This window comes from Hirundo rustica, chromosome 2 (assembly GCF_015227805.2).
Source record: "Hirundo rustica isolate bHirRus1 chromosome 2, bHirRus1.pri.v3, whole genome shotgun sequence".
Classification (NCBI taxonomy): Eukaryota; Metazoa; Chordata; class Aves; order Passeriformes; family Hirundinidae; genus Hirundo; species Hirundo rustica.
Genome location: NC_053451.1, coordinates 80,771,584 through 80,787,838, shown reverse-complemented (window position 1 = coordinate 80,787,838; position 16,255 = coordinate 80,771,584). Strand labels below are relative to the sequence as shown.

The following is a 16,255-nucleotide window of genomic DNA, read 5'->3' as shown; positions in this document are numbered from 1 at the left end:
AGTCTAAAGACTCCAGGGACGGTAACTGCACCAGCTCCCTGGGCAATCCCTTCCAATACCCGATCATCGTTTCTGTGAAGGAATTCCCCCATGTCCAGCCTAAACCTCACCTGGTGCAGCTTGAGGCCGTTTCTTATCCTGTCACTTATTATCCGGGAGAAGAGGCTGACCTCCCCCAGCTACAGACTCCTGTCAGGTAGCTGTAGAGAGTGATAAAGTCACCGCTGAGCCTCCTCTTCTGCAGGTAAGACAACCCCAGCTCCTTCAGCTGCTCCTCACAGGACTTGTGCTCCAGAGCATGTAACAGCTCTACTGCCCTTCTCTGGCTGGAGAATGAAAAAAATGCCTCCTGTCTCCTCTCCCAGAACAAAATCCCACAATGCAGACCAAAAGCAGTCCTATTTTTCCCACCCCTGAATATGATCTCCCCTGCAGCCTGTGCTCTCTGTTCTGCCCTGACCACAGCCCGTGTCCCCCATGGCAGGCACCCCACCACCCTGTAATCCCTCAGCTAAGATCTCTGCAGCACAACCCCAAGGACATGCACACTGCTCCTGCTAATCTGGAAGAATCCATATTCTACTGTGTACTCTGTGGATGAAATGTGACAGCCTCCATCCAACCCAAGAGCAAAACAAATTTGGAAAACCAGAATTTCATCCCAACCTAATAAAGCAGAACAGCCTGCTACCATCAGAGGATAGACCCTTTTCTCAGTGCAACTATCATAATTAAGCAAAAACTATGAGACACACATTTAACTCTGGCTATGTAAGTCCTAAATCCCCCAAAGAACACAGCCCAAGTACTCTAAACAAAGCTGAGCCCTCAGCCCAAACTCAGCTTTCAAAAATGGGGTCTGAAAAGAACTCATCTGGAAAATAAAATTTCAAAACCTATGGGTTTTTTCCAGTCATTATTTGAGAAATTAAATAGTAGAAGTCACAGTGGCTGCACCGAGCACCACTTTTTTTATGACCCAAGAGATCCTACCTACTTTGCTAAGCAGTAGTTGCAGCTCTGTTCTGTCGCTTACCTACTTTGCTGAAGACCTTCACTAAATGCAGGGCCATCGTTTCCAAGACAAATAAAAAGCAAACGACAAGATAGAAAACCAATTTTATTGAATGAACAAAAGTCTTTTTAAAATTCTCCCATTTTTGGTTAACAAAAGCAGCAACCTACAAAAACCCCTGCATTCCATGACAAATCTTTTTATGTCAAAAAATTAATCCTTGAGCAGGTATGAACATTTGTACACAGAACAATACAACTGTTGAGATGTGTTTGGGCAAACAAGTGGATTTACCAGGGAAAGAAAAAAAGAAAAAAAGAAAAAGCTTGAATTGTGTGCTGGCTGAGAGGTATATCATCGGGGCTGCCAGCAGTTTGCAGCACTTGCATCCCCTTCACACAAAATGAAAAGAGCAGCAGAAAAAGGACAGATATTTTAAGACCAAACAAGGAAAAGAACTGCCAACAGAACACAGTGTTCAGCTAGCTCATTTGGCTAATGGCAAATGCAGCTTTTAATACTGAATTTCATAAGCTTGTGTTAAGTGAGTCCGTGCTCTCAGGAGGCTCCAGGGTAAGAATTCAGCCACTTTACCCACAGAGCAAAAGTGATAGAGAAGTTCCATTCTCAAACAGGCATTTCCTCACAGTCAAAAACAGGCAACCAGATAAGGGAAAAGAAACTGAGACCTGCTTGACAAGATATGATTATCTGACTGACAGAAGTCAAATGGGAATTAAATGGAGAATGTACATTCTCTTTGTGAATCCAACAAGGTTTTCTAACTTACATGATCTTTTTTTTCATTTGCACTAGATATGGGCAGCCTTACTAAAATGAAGTGCTAAAAACAATATTTATTTTTACCCTTACACCATTTGCAGAATAACCCTTTTTTATCACGTCTTACCATAATTTTTCATGCTTTTGAACAATAAACATTTTCAATTAAGTCTGTTTATAACATTGATTTCAACCTGCTCTTTTGTTTTCACTGATCAGAACATAGTACAATTATTTCAAAAGAACTGATTGATTTTGCTATCATATTCACCTTTGATTGCAAAATTACAATAATCTGTGCTTATTTGTCACTTTATACATCAGATCTCGTCTATTGCAACCATATCAACATATTTGTTTAATAATTATGAAGCTGTAACTTATACCATAATTTCTATTCTTATGTGTTCTAGGACTAATAAATCCCTAATATGCTTTGATTAAAACTAACTTTAATATACCAACTCTATCATCTAAAGTTAATTTTAATCATTCCCATCATAATCATTATAACTCTGATACCCACTGTTCCTCCTCTCCCGAAGATTAGATTTCTTCCACGTAGATTCTTGATGAAAGCTAGCACTGAAAGATCGACCCAGTCGTCCACGTTGTTTCTTAGATATATTATCTTCACTCTCAGATTTGGAAATTCCTTGTCCTTGTGTTTGGGATTGTTTATTCTGTCTAACATTACCAAATGGAAAATTCCAAGGACCAAATCTTTGCCAGCTGAGTCTCTGAAAGGCAATGATGCAATGAAGATTCCCTCCAACCTAGGCAAAGTAAAAAACGTCCTTTGTTAAATACACACCACAGGCACATTTCTAACATACAAATATACTGGACATCAACATTTTGGCAAGTAACACAATACTTCCAAAAAGAAAACAAACAAGAAGTGCCACAACATACAAACAAGAAAAAAAAAAACAAAAAAACAACAAACCACCACAAAATCTTATGCAGAAATATACAACTTGCACCAATCAGTTCTGATTGTTTCCCAGATTCAATTATTGCTTTCTTTTTTGTCTTTTTGATCTTTTTAAGCTATCCATTTTATCCTCCATGGGCTAGTATCACTTATCTTCTGCTAATCTTTCTTTACTTTCTAGCTACCTTCTCAGCAATTATCTGTTTTGGTCCATTCTGATCATGCTGACAGTCTTCCATAGGGTCTTCACATCTGAAATCATCTCTTCAGTCTATTATTTCTCACAGGCTTTCGATCTGCAAATCACAAATACATCCTCCACCCATGAGATACAGCCCTATCTATAGGAAACAAAGCCACATGCATTCACAGTAACTCCACACAAGGGAGACACACTTTCTTTTATGCCTGATCATACTCGATTGTACTTTCTTTCCCACTTAAATGTTGTTAGAGAGTCATACCTTAAAGGGTCCGTAATTTGTCTGCAGAACATTTCTGTACTTGATGCAGTTACATTTTAAGCCAATAAACTTAAATATTCTGACCAAATACAATCTGTATAAACAGATATCCTGGTTCACCCTAGTATATACCAAGCTATTGATGATTTAAATCTTGTCCAGCAAGTAAATCTAAATGACTTCGGTATGCAAGAACTCACACTATACTTTTGTCCGCAGCAACACTTCATAACAGAACAAATTCCTTTCATGAAGTTACCTTACACTGCTGAAGTATAAGTTCGCAAAAACCTACCATGAGTTTCCTCCCTTAGTGAGTTTACCTTACCTTCTTTGTTTTTCGATGTTGCAATCCTCTCTCTAGGTGTCGAATATCTAGATATTCTGGATTTTGAGTGTTTAGGTCAGTGACAATATCTGCCCACCTACAGAAAAAAATCATTACTACTCAGCAGATGTTTATGAAACCTCAGCAGCATGAATACTCACGTACGCATACGCACAAATACAGACCTGTAGCTTTAAACAGTCTTATCAGTGATTTAAAGATAAATGAATGTGTACAGTTACAAAAGCCTCAGTATTAGAGACATCAATCTAGATGTAAAAGCGTCACTTTTAATCAAAATTCACAGGTTTAGTCCTATTCTTGGGAAACACCTTCCAAAATGATTAAGAGCACCATGAGTCACAGTTAGATTCCTTACACTTACCAATTCATCAGTTTGGGAAAGAAAGAAGAAAAGTGTGGTTTAGGCAAGGAGAAACATTAGCCTTTTTTTTATTTCAACATCTCCTACCCTTTGGTATAATTTTGTTCAGTTCCTTGGTTTCTTTCACACAGTAAATGTGCTTTTACCAGATAGCTCTCATCATAACTCAATCCTCCATTTTTTTAATTCTAAACTATCAGTTTAATCACTCCCCATTCACTCAGCTTTTCAAAGATTCAAAATTCCTTCCAGCCCAACTGAAACAAGTATTTTCATATCCAGACCTCTTTAAACCTGCACATCACCTTTTCATTTCTACCACTGTCTAACTGCCTGTTTCTCTCTAACACCACCCTCCAAGTTCAGAAAACACATTTCTACTCCAACCTTCGCCCCCTTTCCTTAAGCACAGAGCTTTCTGCCACCTCTCGGGAGTGCAACAAGAGGAAGAATGTCTCCACAAACAATTTATTTTTATAATAATTAGTATTACAAAGGGTTTTATTATCTATTCAGAAACCTTTTCCTGTGCCATTTGTAGCTATACCATACAACAAAGTTCTACCCTTGGAACCTATGATATGCCATTTCTCAGTAATCAGATGCATAATGTGATTTTAATTTTGTTGCACCTAATCTCATAGTCCAAAATACCCAGGAATTTGCAGTTATTGACAAGGTCACATCACTGACAAAAAAAAAATTACAAAATATAACTAATCCATGATATTTCTACATAGCACCCTCTAGTTCTCCTAGTCTGTATGTCTAGTTGAGACACCAACTTTATTTGAGTCAAATCTCATCATAAATGTACTGTCTGAATGCACAGATAAGCAAACAACACAACAGAGTACAGGCTGCACCTGAGCTAGGAGATCTCAGCAGCAGCAGAATATCCTGTGCACAGCCCAGACACAGCCTGTGGATGTCCTCAGCTCCAGTTAAAATACTCCAAAGGCCATGCAGTCTGTAAGTCACAACTGGCATGACCATAAACAGCTAGGTGCCTTTTCTTCCTGACTAATATGAGCTGTGTCACACCCAAACAAAAGATACGGGCTTTGGCTCTCAGCACCCCACATATGTTCTGACAGGTGATATAAAACTGCAGAGCCAGCCTTGAGGTCAAAACACAAAGCTTCTCACTGGAGCAGCATCTCTTTCTATTAGATACATCTATATACACATACATATATTCATTCAAAAGAACTAAAAAGTCACTTGCTGACTCCCAGTAGAGAACTACAAACTGAAAGAAAACACTGTTTCACATTCTTACCAACTAACATACCTTTTACAGTGTATTGTTGGATGCTTTCTGCTGGGCTCTCCAATTAAGATCCAATACTCTACTTCTTGCTGCAAGACACGACCTCTGTTCAATAGAAGATACAATCCCAGTAAGATTTATTGTGCATACTAAAAAGAAAAAGCGATATTAACAGTCTCTTGTTCTTTTTAGAATTTTCTAACATTTAAAATTGTTTCCTCAGCCAAACTAAAAACCAGCTCCTGTATTACAATCCTTGCAATTGCATACAGAGAACGTTAAGTTTCACAAGGCCCGAAAGCAAACCTTGGGGATGCTACTACACATTTTTTGAGAAGAAGACAGATTTTCACCAAAAGCAGTTTTATTTGGATGAAAGACAGTCTGGCACACAATGTAAATATAAATATATAGGAAACAACAGAAATAAGAGTTGTGGAAAGCCAAACTGAAGTGGTACAAACAGCTTCCTCCCTATCTGTGATGTGTTACAGTCATGAAAGAGTCCTTTCCACTATTTTTAAACTTACCTCAGCTGAAAGTTGTTACTAAGAGCTGTAAGGTAACCTGTAAGAACAAAACTGGCAACTTCAAATGCTTCCTTCTAAACATCCAATATCAGACACTAAAATCCAAACCTCTGAATTAATACTGCTTTGCAATCAACTCCCAAGAAGCTCAAAGCTTGCAGTAACTTTGTCAACAAAAATTTCTGACAGGTATTAGGGCAGAACTGACGAGATACACAGGACTGCTCTGTGACTGCTCAGGAAAAACTACATCAGTTTCAACTGTGACAAAACCTGAGATTTTTCTGCCTAGGGTATTAGACAGCATATGGCCTTATTGCTTGGAACAGTTTGTTTACTTACAAAGAAGTCTCTGTAAAATAACAATGTATTCCATCAGTGCAAAGATGGGAAACCAAGACACAGGATAGATTGACTTACCTAAAGTCACACTGGAAGTCTGTGGTTGAACTGGGAACTGAACCCAGGTCTCCCGAGTCCAAATCCAGCAACCTAAGATCATACAGGAAGTCTGTGGGTGACCTAAGAACTGACTCTAAGCTCAGACTAGCAACCTATCCACCCACTTCTTTTGGGACCTGAAAGCTTCAGGCTTGATTTTTAAATAAAAGCTGTCTTTTGTAAGTAGAGTGCAAAAACAGGTAAACAAGAACTGCTCCAGAATCTATTGGTAGTGCTTCTGAAAACGAAACTTTTTTTTTTCACCTCAGTAGGATCAGAAAATACAAAGAAAACAGAATGCTCCTCTGGTCTGACATCCAGCCTAAACTAAGGCTATAAAAAGCTTCTTGAACTTATTATTCATGTTACATTGTTAGAAGAGCATTGTTAAGAAAGAATGCTAATATTGACTTAAAAAATAACATCACTAGTGACTAAGAATCCATTTCAGCCATGGATAAAGAATGAAAGTGTTGTTTTCACTCATTTTACTAAACAATATAAATTTTAATTAGTTAAGAGGCATGCTATGTTTCCACATACTGGACAATATTATTTCTCAGACTGCATTTTTGATTGAGTAATTTTTTTTTTTTCCTCTTTGGTCTTCTAATGCAGATTCATCCTAACTAATTAAGTAAGTGATTTACATTTCAGTAAACTCAAGTAGACAGATGTGTTGGATTTCTACTTGGGGCATATTTTTTTACACTCTTCTCACAAACCTGGCAAGTCAGTGAACTCAGTGTCAGCAAAAAACTGTATTCTTTTGTTCTTATATTAAAAGCTTTCATTAACCCTATCATAAGCTTCACACTGGGAACTAATTAGATTCAGATGATTATGCTTTATCACCTCCAATCAAAGACCATTCTGAACTACAAAAGCAAAGCTAGCATTCTCTACTCCTTGATGTGACCCTACCTCTTCAACAAAGTCAGACTGTTTAACAAGTAAATAACCAGAAGTTCACCTTCATTCCCCAATCTGGCATCTACTGATTTTCTCAGGGATTCGCTACTTATGCTCCATGATAATAGTAATAAATACTGACCAATGGCTGAACATTGAGAAAGTCCAACAGAATCCTTTAATACATACCATGTTTGCAAGTACTTTGAAAGAGGAAAAACAGCTCAGTGTGATTCATTGAATGAGGTAAAGCAAACTACTCTCCCCAAGAGCGTGCATAGAGTACTCTACTACGTATAGCACTACACACTGAGTAGAGCAAGGTAAATGCTTTACAAAATCTAATACATATCTCAAGAATTAGTATTTTCAAGGTTTAAATTTGTGGGTTTAATGCAAGATTCTCCCCAAATTCCATATGAATATTAATGCTATTAACGTTTTTTACAAATCTGTATTTAATTGAAAACTATATCAACTATTGCATTATATTATCCTAGTAGTGTCACTCACAATTCTGAAATTATTATACATTATTATACTTTTATTCAAAAACAACTGGAATATTAAGCTTATAAAAGTACTCCAGCATTTAAGCATTGTTTAAAAAAGCCAAACCTAATGCCATAGTCCAAATATCTCTTCTAGCTTTTGTCTCCCCATTCACTCCCAATTCCTGGTAACAAATCATTCACATATCTTTACTCTTCTATGCCTTACATGCCAGTAGTTGGAGTTTACCATCACCATTATTAGTCAACATTAATGCAAAAAAAGGTACATAACCACCATCCTGTGATACCTACACAACCCCTGCTCCTGCCATACACAAACACCATGTTTCTAAATATAAATTTCATCACATCCACCTCATGAAGGATTAATATCACTGTAGACTCTTTGCTTCTAGTTTATAAAGAAAAATTGCAACACACTCACACTTACTTTGCTTTCTCTTCCAAGCTCTCTAGGAACAGACTCTCCCCGTAATTAGCTAGCTTTTTATTGTTTAGCCTTAAAGGTTTTCATTTTTCAGATTAGTTACCTTCATTTGCCCTTCAATAAAATAATTAACTTCTCTCTATCTGGCTAGAAGGTCTTTGAGCAAACAATTTCTTAATACCACTTACAGTTTTCTCTTTTGAGTTATCTCAATGTTGTCTGCTTAGCTGCATTTCATTTTAAGTCAGTCCTTTCAAAGCACACTTTGTAGTGTTTTTCTACTCAGACAAATGCCTATATGACGTAAACTGAAATGTTATTTATGGAGAAAAATGTAAAAAAAGTAAAAAAAATGTAAAAAAGTAAATTTTTCTGTATGTTTATTCCACTAAAATAAGCATAAACACAGATAAGCATAAACACAGTATCTTACCTATAGGCTTTACTAGCTTTTACGGGGGTTGCTTCAAATCCAATTGGGCAAAAATAATGGTTTTGGCAATGGTAGATGTAGGCCATTGATTCGTCTTTCAGTCCTCGCGTCAGCTTTGCAAGGGCCCCTGCAGCTACAAAGGAAGATCAGGTTACAGGCCAGGGTCCTTTGGATCCTGAGTAACATATTCAGCAGAAAAAAAAGACCTATTTGACAACAAAGTAGATATACTGCTTTACAAGTGGGAGGACATGACCTGAAAGGCATATACACAAAATACACTTTTGATATCGAAGTAATTACTTTTTTGTACCAGGCAGGAAATTAAATACTACCTGCTGCACAGTCGGTGCCAGGGAAATGCAATATAAAATATGCTTTGTGTTCAGATCAAAATCAAATTTAAAAAAGAACCAGAAGTATCTCTTAACCTAGAAAATACACACTGCAACAAAATGCAGACCCAGCTGCCCTAAGCAGATGTGACACACATTGATACTACCAAAACCACTAAAACCAATCAAACATCTGGATATCATGAGCTTCTTGGAGCTTCGTAGTCTCATGAACACACAGGGGCATGCAACGGTTTATGATGTGACCACAGTGCCCAGTCTCAGGAGAACTAGAAGAGGCACTGAAATGTAACAGTTTTCAAGTGGGTTACCACGAAAAAAAAAAAATCCATTTTAATAATCTCTAAAACTTTTCAATGTGATTTTGTGCTTTTAAAGGACCTTTCAGTTAGAAAGTAATTACCCAGACTACACTGAAGGCTAGTAAACTCTGCATGAAAGTAAAATTTTTTAATAGCACACCTAAAACATAGACAAAAATGCAGCTTCATAAGCTAATTGAGAATAATCGCCTAACTTTAGAGAGAGATGTTAGCTACAGTCAGGCAAAACAGGCAAGTTCATTACCTTTAAAACTGGGCTTTTTAGAAGTATAAAACATTAAGTAGGGACTAATACTTTTTGTTCTCCCCATGGATGACAGCAAACAAATCTTCCCACACACCAATGCAGAACTGGAAATGCAGTATTTGTCTGGATACCTTAAAATTCAAATTCTGTTACAGCAGAATATACAGCAAGGACTGTATTTTATCATAATAAAAGTATAAATTAAAATTTTAGCTAAACAAGAGAAAAAGTAAAAGCAGAAAAATCAGCCAGCTTGGAGCTGGCTGATACCTTATCTCAGACTGGAAGCACTACTTATAGACTTTGTCCTGTCAAATGCTACACACTGAAGGATTTTTCAGTTTATACATTGTAAGACGAATACTTTAGGATTAGCTACGTACCAGTTTCTCCAGCTGTCTTGTTCTTCCCATGAGGTTTATACAGAACGTAGGAGCATCCCTTGATATGGAAGTGATCATTTATTTGCCTAAACCATCTGAAACAATAAGCTCAAAGACTGTAGTAACTCAAGAGTTATTAAATGCATTTCCTCACACTGCTCCTGTGCCTTGACAGTTTAGGGAAAAAAGTCTTCGTGTGCTAGTAAATAGCTATCTCATTAATATTTAGATTGTAGATGATTATGGCACCCAATACAAATCTTAACACATCCCAGACAAAGAAGTAAATACACAGAGCCTTTTCCTTCATTTTGCTTTTCCAGACTTGACATAGATCCATAATAACCACAGACCTGGATGTGAAATGTTGGTCCTATTGTATTTAGCCCAGTCACCTCTAATGTTCAATCACTCAGCCTTTAGAAAGGCACACAAATTCTGAGGTGCCAAACTTCAACCGTGATTTGTAGAGTACTTAAATGAAATCTAAGACACCAGAAGGGACCCTTCAAGTGAGACTTTCTGCTTATCCTGTTGGGTTTCACTCACCTAAACTTCATAAAGCCTGAGCATACAGGAGCCTCATACTGCAACTCCTCACTGCAACACTGAGGACAGGCCAGCAATTTTTCCACATTAGAAGACTCAAATTCACATGTTTGAAGCTAATACCTCAATCATAAAGCTATGTTAGGTAACAGGGCTGGCTTCCAGCCCTCCTGTTTCCCAATCTACCAAGTACTTTAAAATTATTGGACCAGGCAGGTAAAAAATAAGAAAACAAAAAGATGGGTAACTTCTCTGCTGCATAGAGGATGCTCGCAGTGGAAATCAAAGAAGAATTACGAGTTTAACTTTTGTCTGTATAGACTGTTGACACAAAGAGACAGAACATTACGTCAGCTTGGTCCATAAGAGTTGCTATACCCTGACATACTCCTGAAGAAACACAAATCCTGGATCTAAATTTCCTAAAGCAGGTGAGGAAATTTTCACGACCTTTTCCAATGATCTAGCCAGTATGCTGGATGGAGAATAGACTGCTGCCATGTTTTCAAATCCAGCACCATCCTGATCAGCCAAACACTATATATTGCCCTAAAAAAAATGCCAAATTCAGCCAAATGCAACTCATGAAGAAAGCAAGAAACTGCCAAAGTTATTAATCTCACCAGGGTGTAACACACCAAAGCCCTGTCAAAATGTTCGGCACTCTAGTACAGTATGTTTTTGGGCTCTGTAAAATCCTAGAATGTCTATTTCATTTAAACCAAAAAAAAAAAAAAAAAAAAAAAAAAAGAAGAAGTACAAAGAATTTAGATCCAACTTATAAATATCAGGAAACAGCAGAGCAGAAGTGATAAAAAATTTCAAAGATCTCTGTGACTCCAGTCCCATGTTTTTGTTCCTCAACAGCTCCACTGCACCAAAGATTCAGCACTATCTCATTTTCAATTCTTAAATTACATGTTACATTAATCTAATAGTGTATCGATTGTCTTTTCAGGTCGTATCAGTGATATTAGCAAGCATTTAACATGCATTTTCAAAAACAGGAAAAGTGTAAAGAGAAAGTTTCCTAACCAAGAGACTAAACTCATTAGAGTATTATACAACCAATACACAAACTGAACCAAAAATCAAACAGAATTTCACATTGAGCTGACCTGTGTAACAACATCACACCATTCAAAATGGCTAGTGCAAACTACTCTTCAAGAAGTTTCATTGTCAGAGTACTCAGGTATGCTCCATTATTCTAAAATTTAAGAGGATTAACACATCAGCCACTTTGCTTTTAAATAAATTAACTACTACCATATTTTTAAAGGTTCTATCTCTTAGTTGCATCAAAAGTACCAAACATACCTCATTAGAGTTGTATTTCCAGTGAAGGGACCAAACCTTATCTCCTCAAATGGGGGCTGAAAGCCCAGTATATGCAAGGCTTCTTCTTGAGTGATGGGGGGTAAACTTAAAAAGAAAAAAAAAAAAAGAAAAGAGTGTTGCAATTAGAAACATATTTTTTACACTGTAGAGGCAAAGCAAAGCAGTCTATGTGTGACTTTACCTTCCAGCTCCCAGTGTACTATATAAGAAATTCCAGCAAGACACTAAGGATGAAATTCCACAGGAAGTCTTGTATTGAGGTCGGCTAACACAATACCTTAAACAAAAAACCTCAAACATATTAGTAACACAATCTTGACTCATGTTTATGACAAACCTGAACTACTTTTTTGTGTACTATGTCACTAAAGTGCTACATTATACTGAATGTTTTTATGTCATCTCTATTAAAATAAAAAAGGAAACAAAAACCCCAAAACAACTGTATCCTTAAAAACAAAAATTAAGCAAATATGTTAACCAATTTCTTTGCCAGATGCCACTACCCTATTTCATATAAATCAGCTAAATTTCTAACAGCCTCATGGGAGTTCTGTACAAATCATCCTGTCAGAAAATATGATTCTGTACTAATATAACATATGGTTTTATCCAGTCTCTTCTAACATGTGCACTTGTGGCAAACTGCATCTCTACCAATTTACTAATGAATGTCATTCTGGGCCACAGATTTTCAAGGTTAACTCTAACTTTCTGGTGTCACAGAAAGTTAGAACCAGACAGATGCATTAAACTAATTGAATTTAGTGAGCTATATTAATACAATAATAATTATATAGAAATGACATATTCTGATCAAGTATTTCCTAATAGAAAATAAATTCAGAAGTAAAACGTATCAGTGGTATGTTTAAGGTTACTTTTTGCCTGACTATGCTACTGAACCTGTATTTTGTTCTGTAATGAATCCCCACCTAAGTTTTTCCCTTTACTGAAAGTAAAACAGATGTTTAGAAAGAAAAATATTTTAAGAATTTCAACAGAGGGGAGAGAAGCTCTAATTTTTCTTTGAGAATGCATAGGACAATGTGTGTATGCTTAAAGTTTCTACTAAAAAAATTACAAAGACATTATTGAGAAGTTTGAAATCAGGTAACTAGCAACAGTGTTTACTGAGAAACTACATGGTTAGTGTAGTTCATAATTTCGTAACTTCATAAACACTACCATCTCCGAAGGTCCAACACTTTTCTCTCCTTCACATCTTCAAGAGCTGAACGCTGAGGACACTCCCTGTATTGTTTGCTTTTTTTATCCACTGATTTTTTCTTTGTCCCTTGTTTCTTCATGTTGCCTGCAAATCAAATTTCAGAATCAAATTAATGTCTAGGCTGCCATTCACAGCTTTCTTCTTAAATACTTTTAGTAATAGCATACAGCTCAAATAGAGACACTGCTTGTGTTAGTAAGTGAAAACTAGGACTAAACATTAGGAGAAAGCTCAAACGCCAAAAGGAGAAAGCTCAAATACAAAATCTAAATTGTCAACAGGTTCGTAAAGCTGCCAATAGCTCTGTAAACAACATGGTGTTTAGATAATGAACAGAATTAATGATGACACGCCCAACTGTTTAGAGAGATAAGTCAATCTGATTATTCTAATGCATTAAATCACCCACCCCAGAAATAGACTCTCAGACCAACACGGACCTCCCATCTCCTAAAATTAAGTACACAGGGAACATAACGAAATGCTTATTTCATTATTTGGAATGCCTTGCAACCAGCTACAGTTTATGATGAAAACTTTTATGCAAATCCATTAATAATAATATATACCCAAGGTATTTTCCTTTTTATAAGCCACTGTGACAGCAGAAAATGGAGAATTGGGCCACATGCAAAAGCAGAAATATTTTTGTCCTGTTTTGAAGCTATACATCCAGATGCATAATATACTAGATCCTACTCAAACAAGAGAAAAAAAACCACTCCAATAACACAGAGGGAGGGCTGGGAGGGATACCAGAAACCACCCCAAATACTACACAATTAAGCAGAAGTCAGCCTTGCTTTCAATCAATTTCCCCTGGCAGTTATACTTGATTTTCACTGCTTCTCTCTCTCACTTGCTTCTGTCCCGATGAGCAGGCTCCTTGAAATAAAAGTACAGGCTCTTCTATAGCACTTCCTCATGGGACACATGTGCTGGCCAGCCGCCTTCAGAAACAAACTGGAAACATGAAACTTTTTCCTTTCACATCAAAACTTCACCACCTCACCTGCTTTGTTCTTCAGATTTGAGTTCACACCATTGAACTCCGATTTGTCTATTTCCCATGCCAGTGGAAGCTTTCCAAGATTGCCAGGCAGGCTTTCCAAGTTAGCATCTTCACCGTAGATAATCTCTGAAGCACCAGTTTGAACGCTGAGTAAGTTAGGTGTGTTACTTCCAACGTTTAAGGCAGCACTGCTCGACAGGCAGGCACTAACTGAAGCACTTGGACTTTTACAAATAGATGTTACTCTGTTTAAAAAAGCATAGTCTGAGCAGATGGTATAAAACTTCTCTCTTGTGTGAGTCACAGGACATCCCCATGGATAATGCCCATCTTCCCTAGACACCAAGGATGCAGTGGAGGCGTCCGACACGCAGTACGGCTTCACGGCATCATGAAGAGAAGCTTCCGGGGATTCTTTCCCAGGTCTGTTTTCAGTGTTTCCATTATTTCCAGAACCATTTTCTTTTTCATCTTCTGAAATAGTAGGCATTGAATGATACTGAGAGTACTGCACAGCAAAGAATAGCTTTTCGTTATGTTTTAATTACAACAGAGCTTTCATCATTGCCTCCATTGCCTCTGCAAGGTATCAGTGAGGTACCTGAAAAAAATGGTTAGTTAGTACAGGTGTCTCATTCAACATAAAATATACACAAAGCTTATCATCTTTGAACTCATAGCCAATAAAAGCTGAAATATCCTTCAAGATACCACAACACACACGGTGTCTTTCTCTAAGCATCTCTAGAACTCTACAAGCAGCACTTCCTACCATAAAGTGCCAACAGCATACGCTGTAGTGATATCATGATGAGGACATAATAAGCAATTACACCCATAAAGCAGCACACAATTAAAGAAAAAAAAAAAAAATTAAAACCTTTCTACATGTTCTTGGTTGTGGTTGCTCTCTTCTATCCCTTACAGTCATGACACACTGTAAATGTGGAGTACAGAATAATTTATACAAATTAAGAAATCACCATACAGCAATTTAAGGTCACTTAATTCTGCTGAATCCTGCAAACTTCTGCTGCAAGTGAAGTTCAAGCATACAATTACAGTAACTATAACCTCTATCGATTGTAAATTGACAATACCACCCTCAGTCTGTTCCAGTGCTTTCCTCCTATAGCTGTTAAAGGTTCCCCTTTATTTTTACGTGCCTCTTATTCTTCAGGACGTGAGAAAGAAAAGCAGGTTTTGTTTATGGCAGCTAAAAATTACCAAAAACAAATTTAGACGGCTGGCTGGCTTGCTTTAAACTATCATTTTTAAAGGGCAACCTGACAGCGTGTGTGTTATCTGTCATCGCAGCAGCTCGCACGACTGCAGACACGCGCCGCAGATGGGAACCTGGCGCGAGGGAGGCAGGAATTCCGCTCCACAGCCTCCTCCTGTCCCTGGCCGCACCTGCAGAGCCTCCAGCCTCCCAAGTCCGGCCGGATTCCGCTTGGCGGAGCGCAGGACACGGCCGAGCACCCGCCCCTCCCCCCGCGCTGCCGCCAGTCGGCTCCAGAGTGAACAGCGGCGGGCCGGGGGAAGGGGCCTCGCGCCACCGTGGGCTCGCTCCCCTCCTGGGCGCCTGCCAGGGGCAGCGGCGGCGGGGCGGCAGGGCTGCCCCCGGCCCGTGTTACCTGCGCGGAGCGGGGCTCGCCGGCGTCGCCTCCCCGGCCGCGGCGGAGCGGGGACGCGGGCGCGCCGGAAGCAGACACAGCCGCGCGCTCACCTGCGCGCCCCCGCCGCCCCCCGCCTCCTCCGCCGCCGGCCCGCACCAACTCCCGCCGCCGCACGGGGACGGGGGAGGCGCGGGGCTGCCCGGCGGCCGCGGCCACGCTCCCGTTGCGGCCCTGACGGTGCCTCAGACGAACCGGCGGCGAGCGCCTCCCGGCTGGGCCGCGGCTGCGCCTCGGCGCCGCGAGTGGCCCCTCTTCGGCCGCCCTCCCCACCCACCATACGCGCCCTCATGGTCTCGCCCGCTGGTGCCCCGCGGGCGGGCGGGGGAGGGAGGGGAGGAGCAGGTCTGGGATGGCGGGGGCGGGCTGCGCGTTATCGTGGGGGCTCGGCGCCCAATAGTGAGAAACAGGCTGAGGGAGACGAACCTGCTCGGCCTCGAGAAGAGACGGCTGAGAGGGGATCTCATCAATGCCTGCAAGTATTGAAGGGAGGATGCCAAGAGGTTGGAGCCAGGTTCTGCTTGGGGGTGCCGAGCAATAAGACGAGGGGTAACGGGCAGAGACTGATGCGCAGGAAATTTGACCTGAGTATGAGGATGAACTTCTTTACTGTGCAGGTGACCAAGAATTGGAACAGATTGCCCAGAGAGGTTGTGGAGTCTCCCTCACTGAAGATACTGAAGAACTGTCTGGA

General features: G+C 39.4%; 1 protein-coding gene across 4 annotated transcripts; it reads right to left on the bottom strand.

The window, feature by feature from the left end:
• Positions 1 to 1,104: 1,104 nt before the first annotated feature.
• Positions 1,105 to 15,582, bottom strand: BIVM (basic, immunoglobulin-like variable motif containing). 4 transcript variants are annotated; one of them, XM_040091459.1, is made up of 11 exons: positions 15,523 to 15,582; positions 13,886 to 14,486; positions 12,831 to 12,957; positions 11,824 to 11,919; positions 11,622 to 11,726; positions 9,753 to 9,847; positions 8,444 to 8,576; positions 6,136 to 6,207; positions 5,207 to 5,290; positions 3,528 to 3,624; positions 1,105 to 2,574 (listed from the first exon to the last, which is right to left on the bottom strand). In XM_040091459.1, the coding sequence occupies exons 2-11, from the start codon at positions 14,373 to 14,375 to the stop codon at positions 2,284 to 2,286; spliced, it is 1,590 nt and encodes a 529-aa protein (XP_039947393.1). In that variant the 5' UTR covers positions 14,376 to 14,486; positions 15,523 to 15,582; the 3' UTR covers positions 1,105 to 2,283. The 4 variants fall into 4 exon arrangements, with proteins under 4 accessions (XP_039947393.1, XP_039947398.1, XP_039947401.1 ...); XM_040091464.2 differs by lacking the exon at positions 15,523 to 15,582 and adding an exon at positions 15,299 to 15,423; XM_040091467.2 differs by lacking the exon at positions 15,523 to 15,582 and adding an exon at positions 15,172 to 15,255.
• Between the last annotated feature and the right edge of the window lie 673 nt (positions 15,583 to 16,255).

What these genes read in the sequence shown, in the direction of transcription:
- BIVM (XM_040091459.1), bottom strand. Translation starts at nt 14,375, where the DNA reads ATGCCTACTATTTCAGAAGATGAAAAAGAAAATGGTTCTGGAAATAAT. An exon ending in GTGTTGGACCTTCGGAGATG is followed by an intron (nt 11,920 to 12,830) that starts GTAGTGTTTATG and finishes TTTTTGTTTAAG; the next exon opens with GTATTGTGTTAGCCGACCTC. An exon ending in CAAGACAGCTGGAGAAACTG is followed by an intron (nt 8,577 to 9,752) that starts GTACGTAGCTAA and finishes CTTCCTTTGTAG; the next exon opens with CTGCAGGGGCCCTTGCAAAG.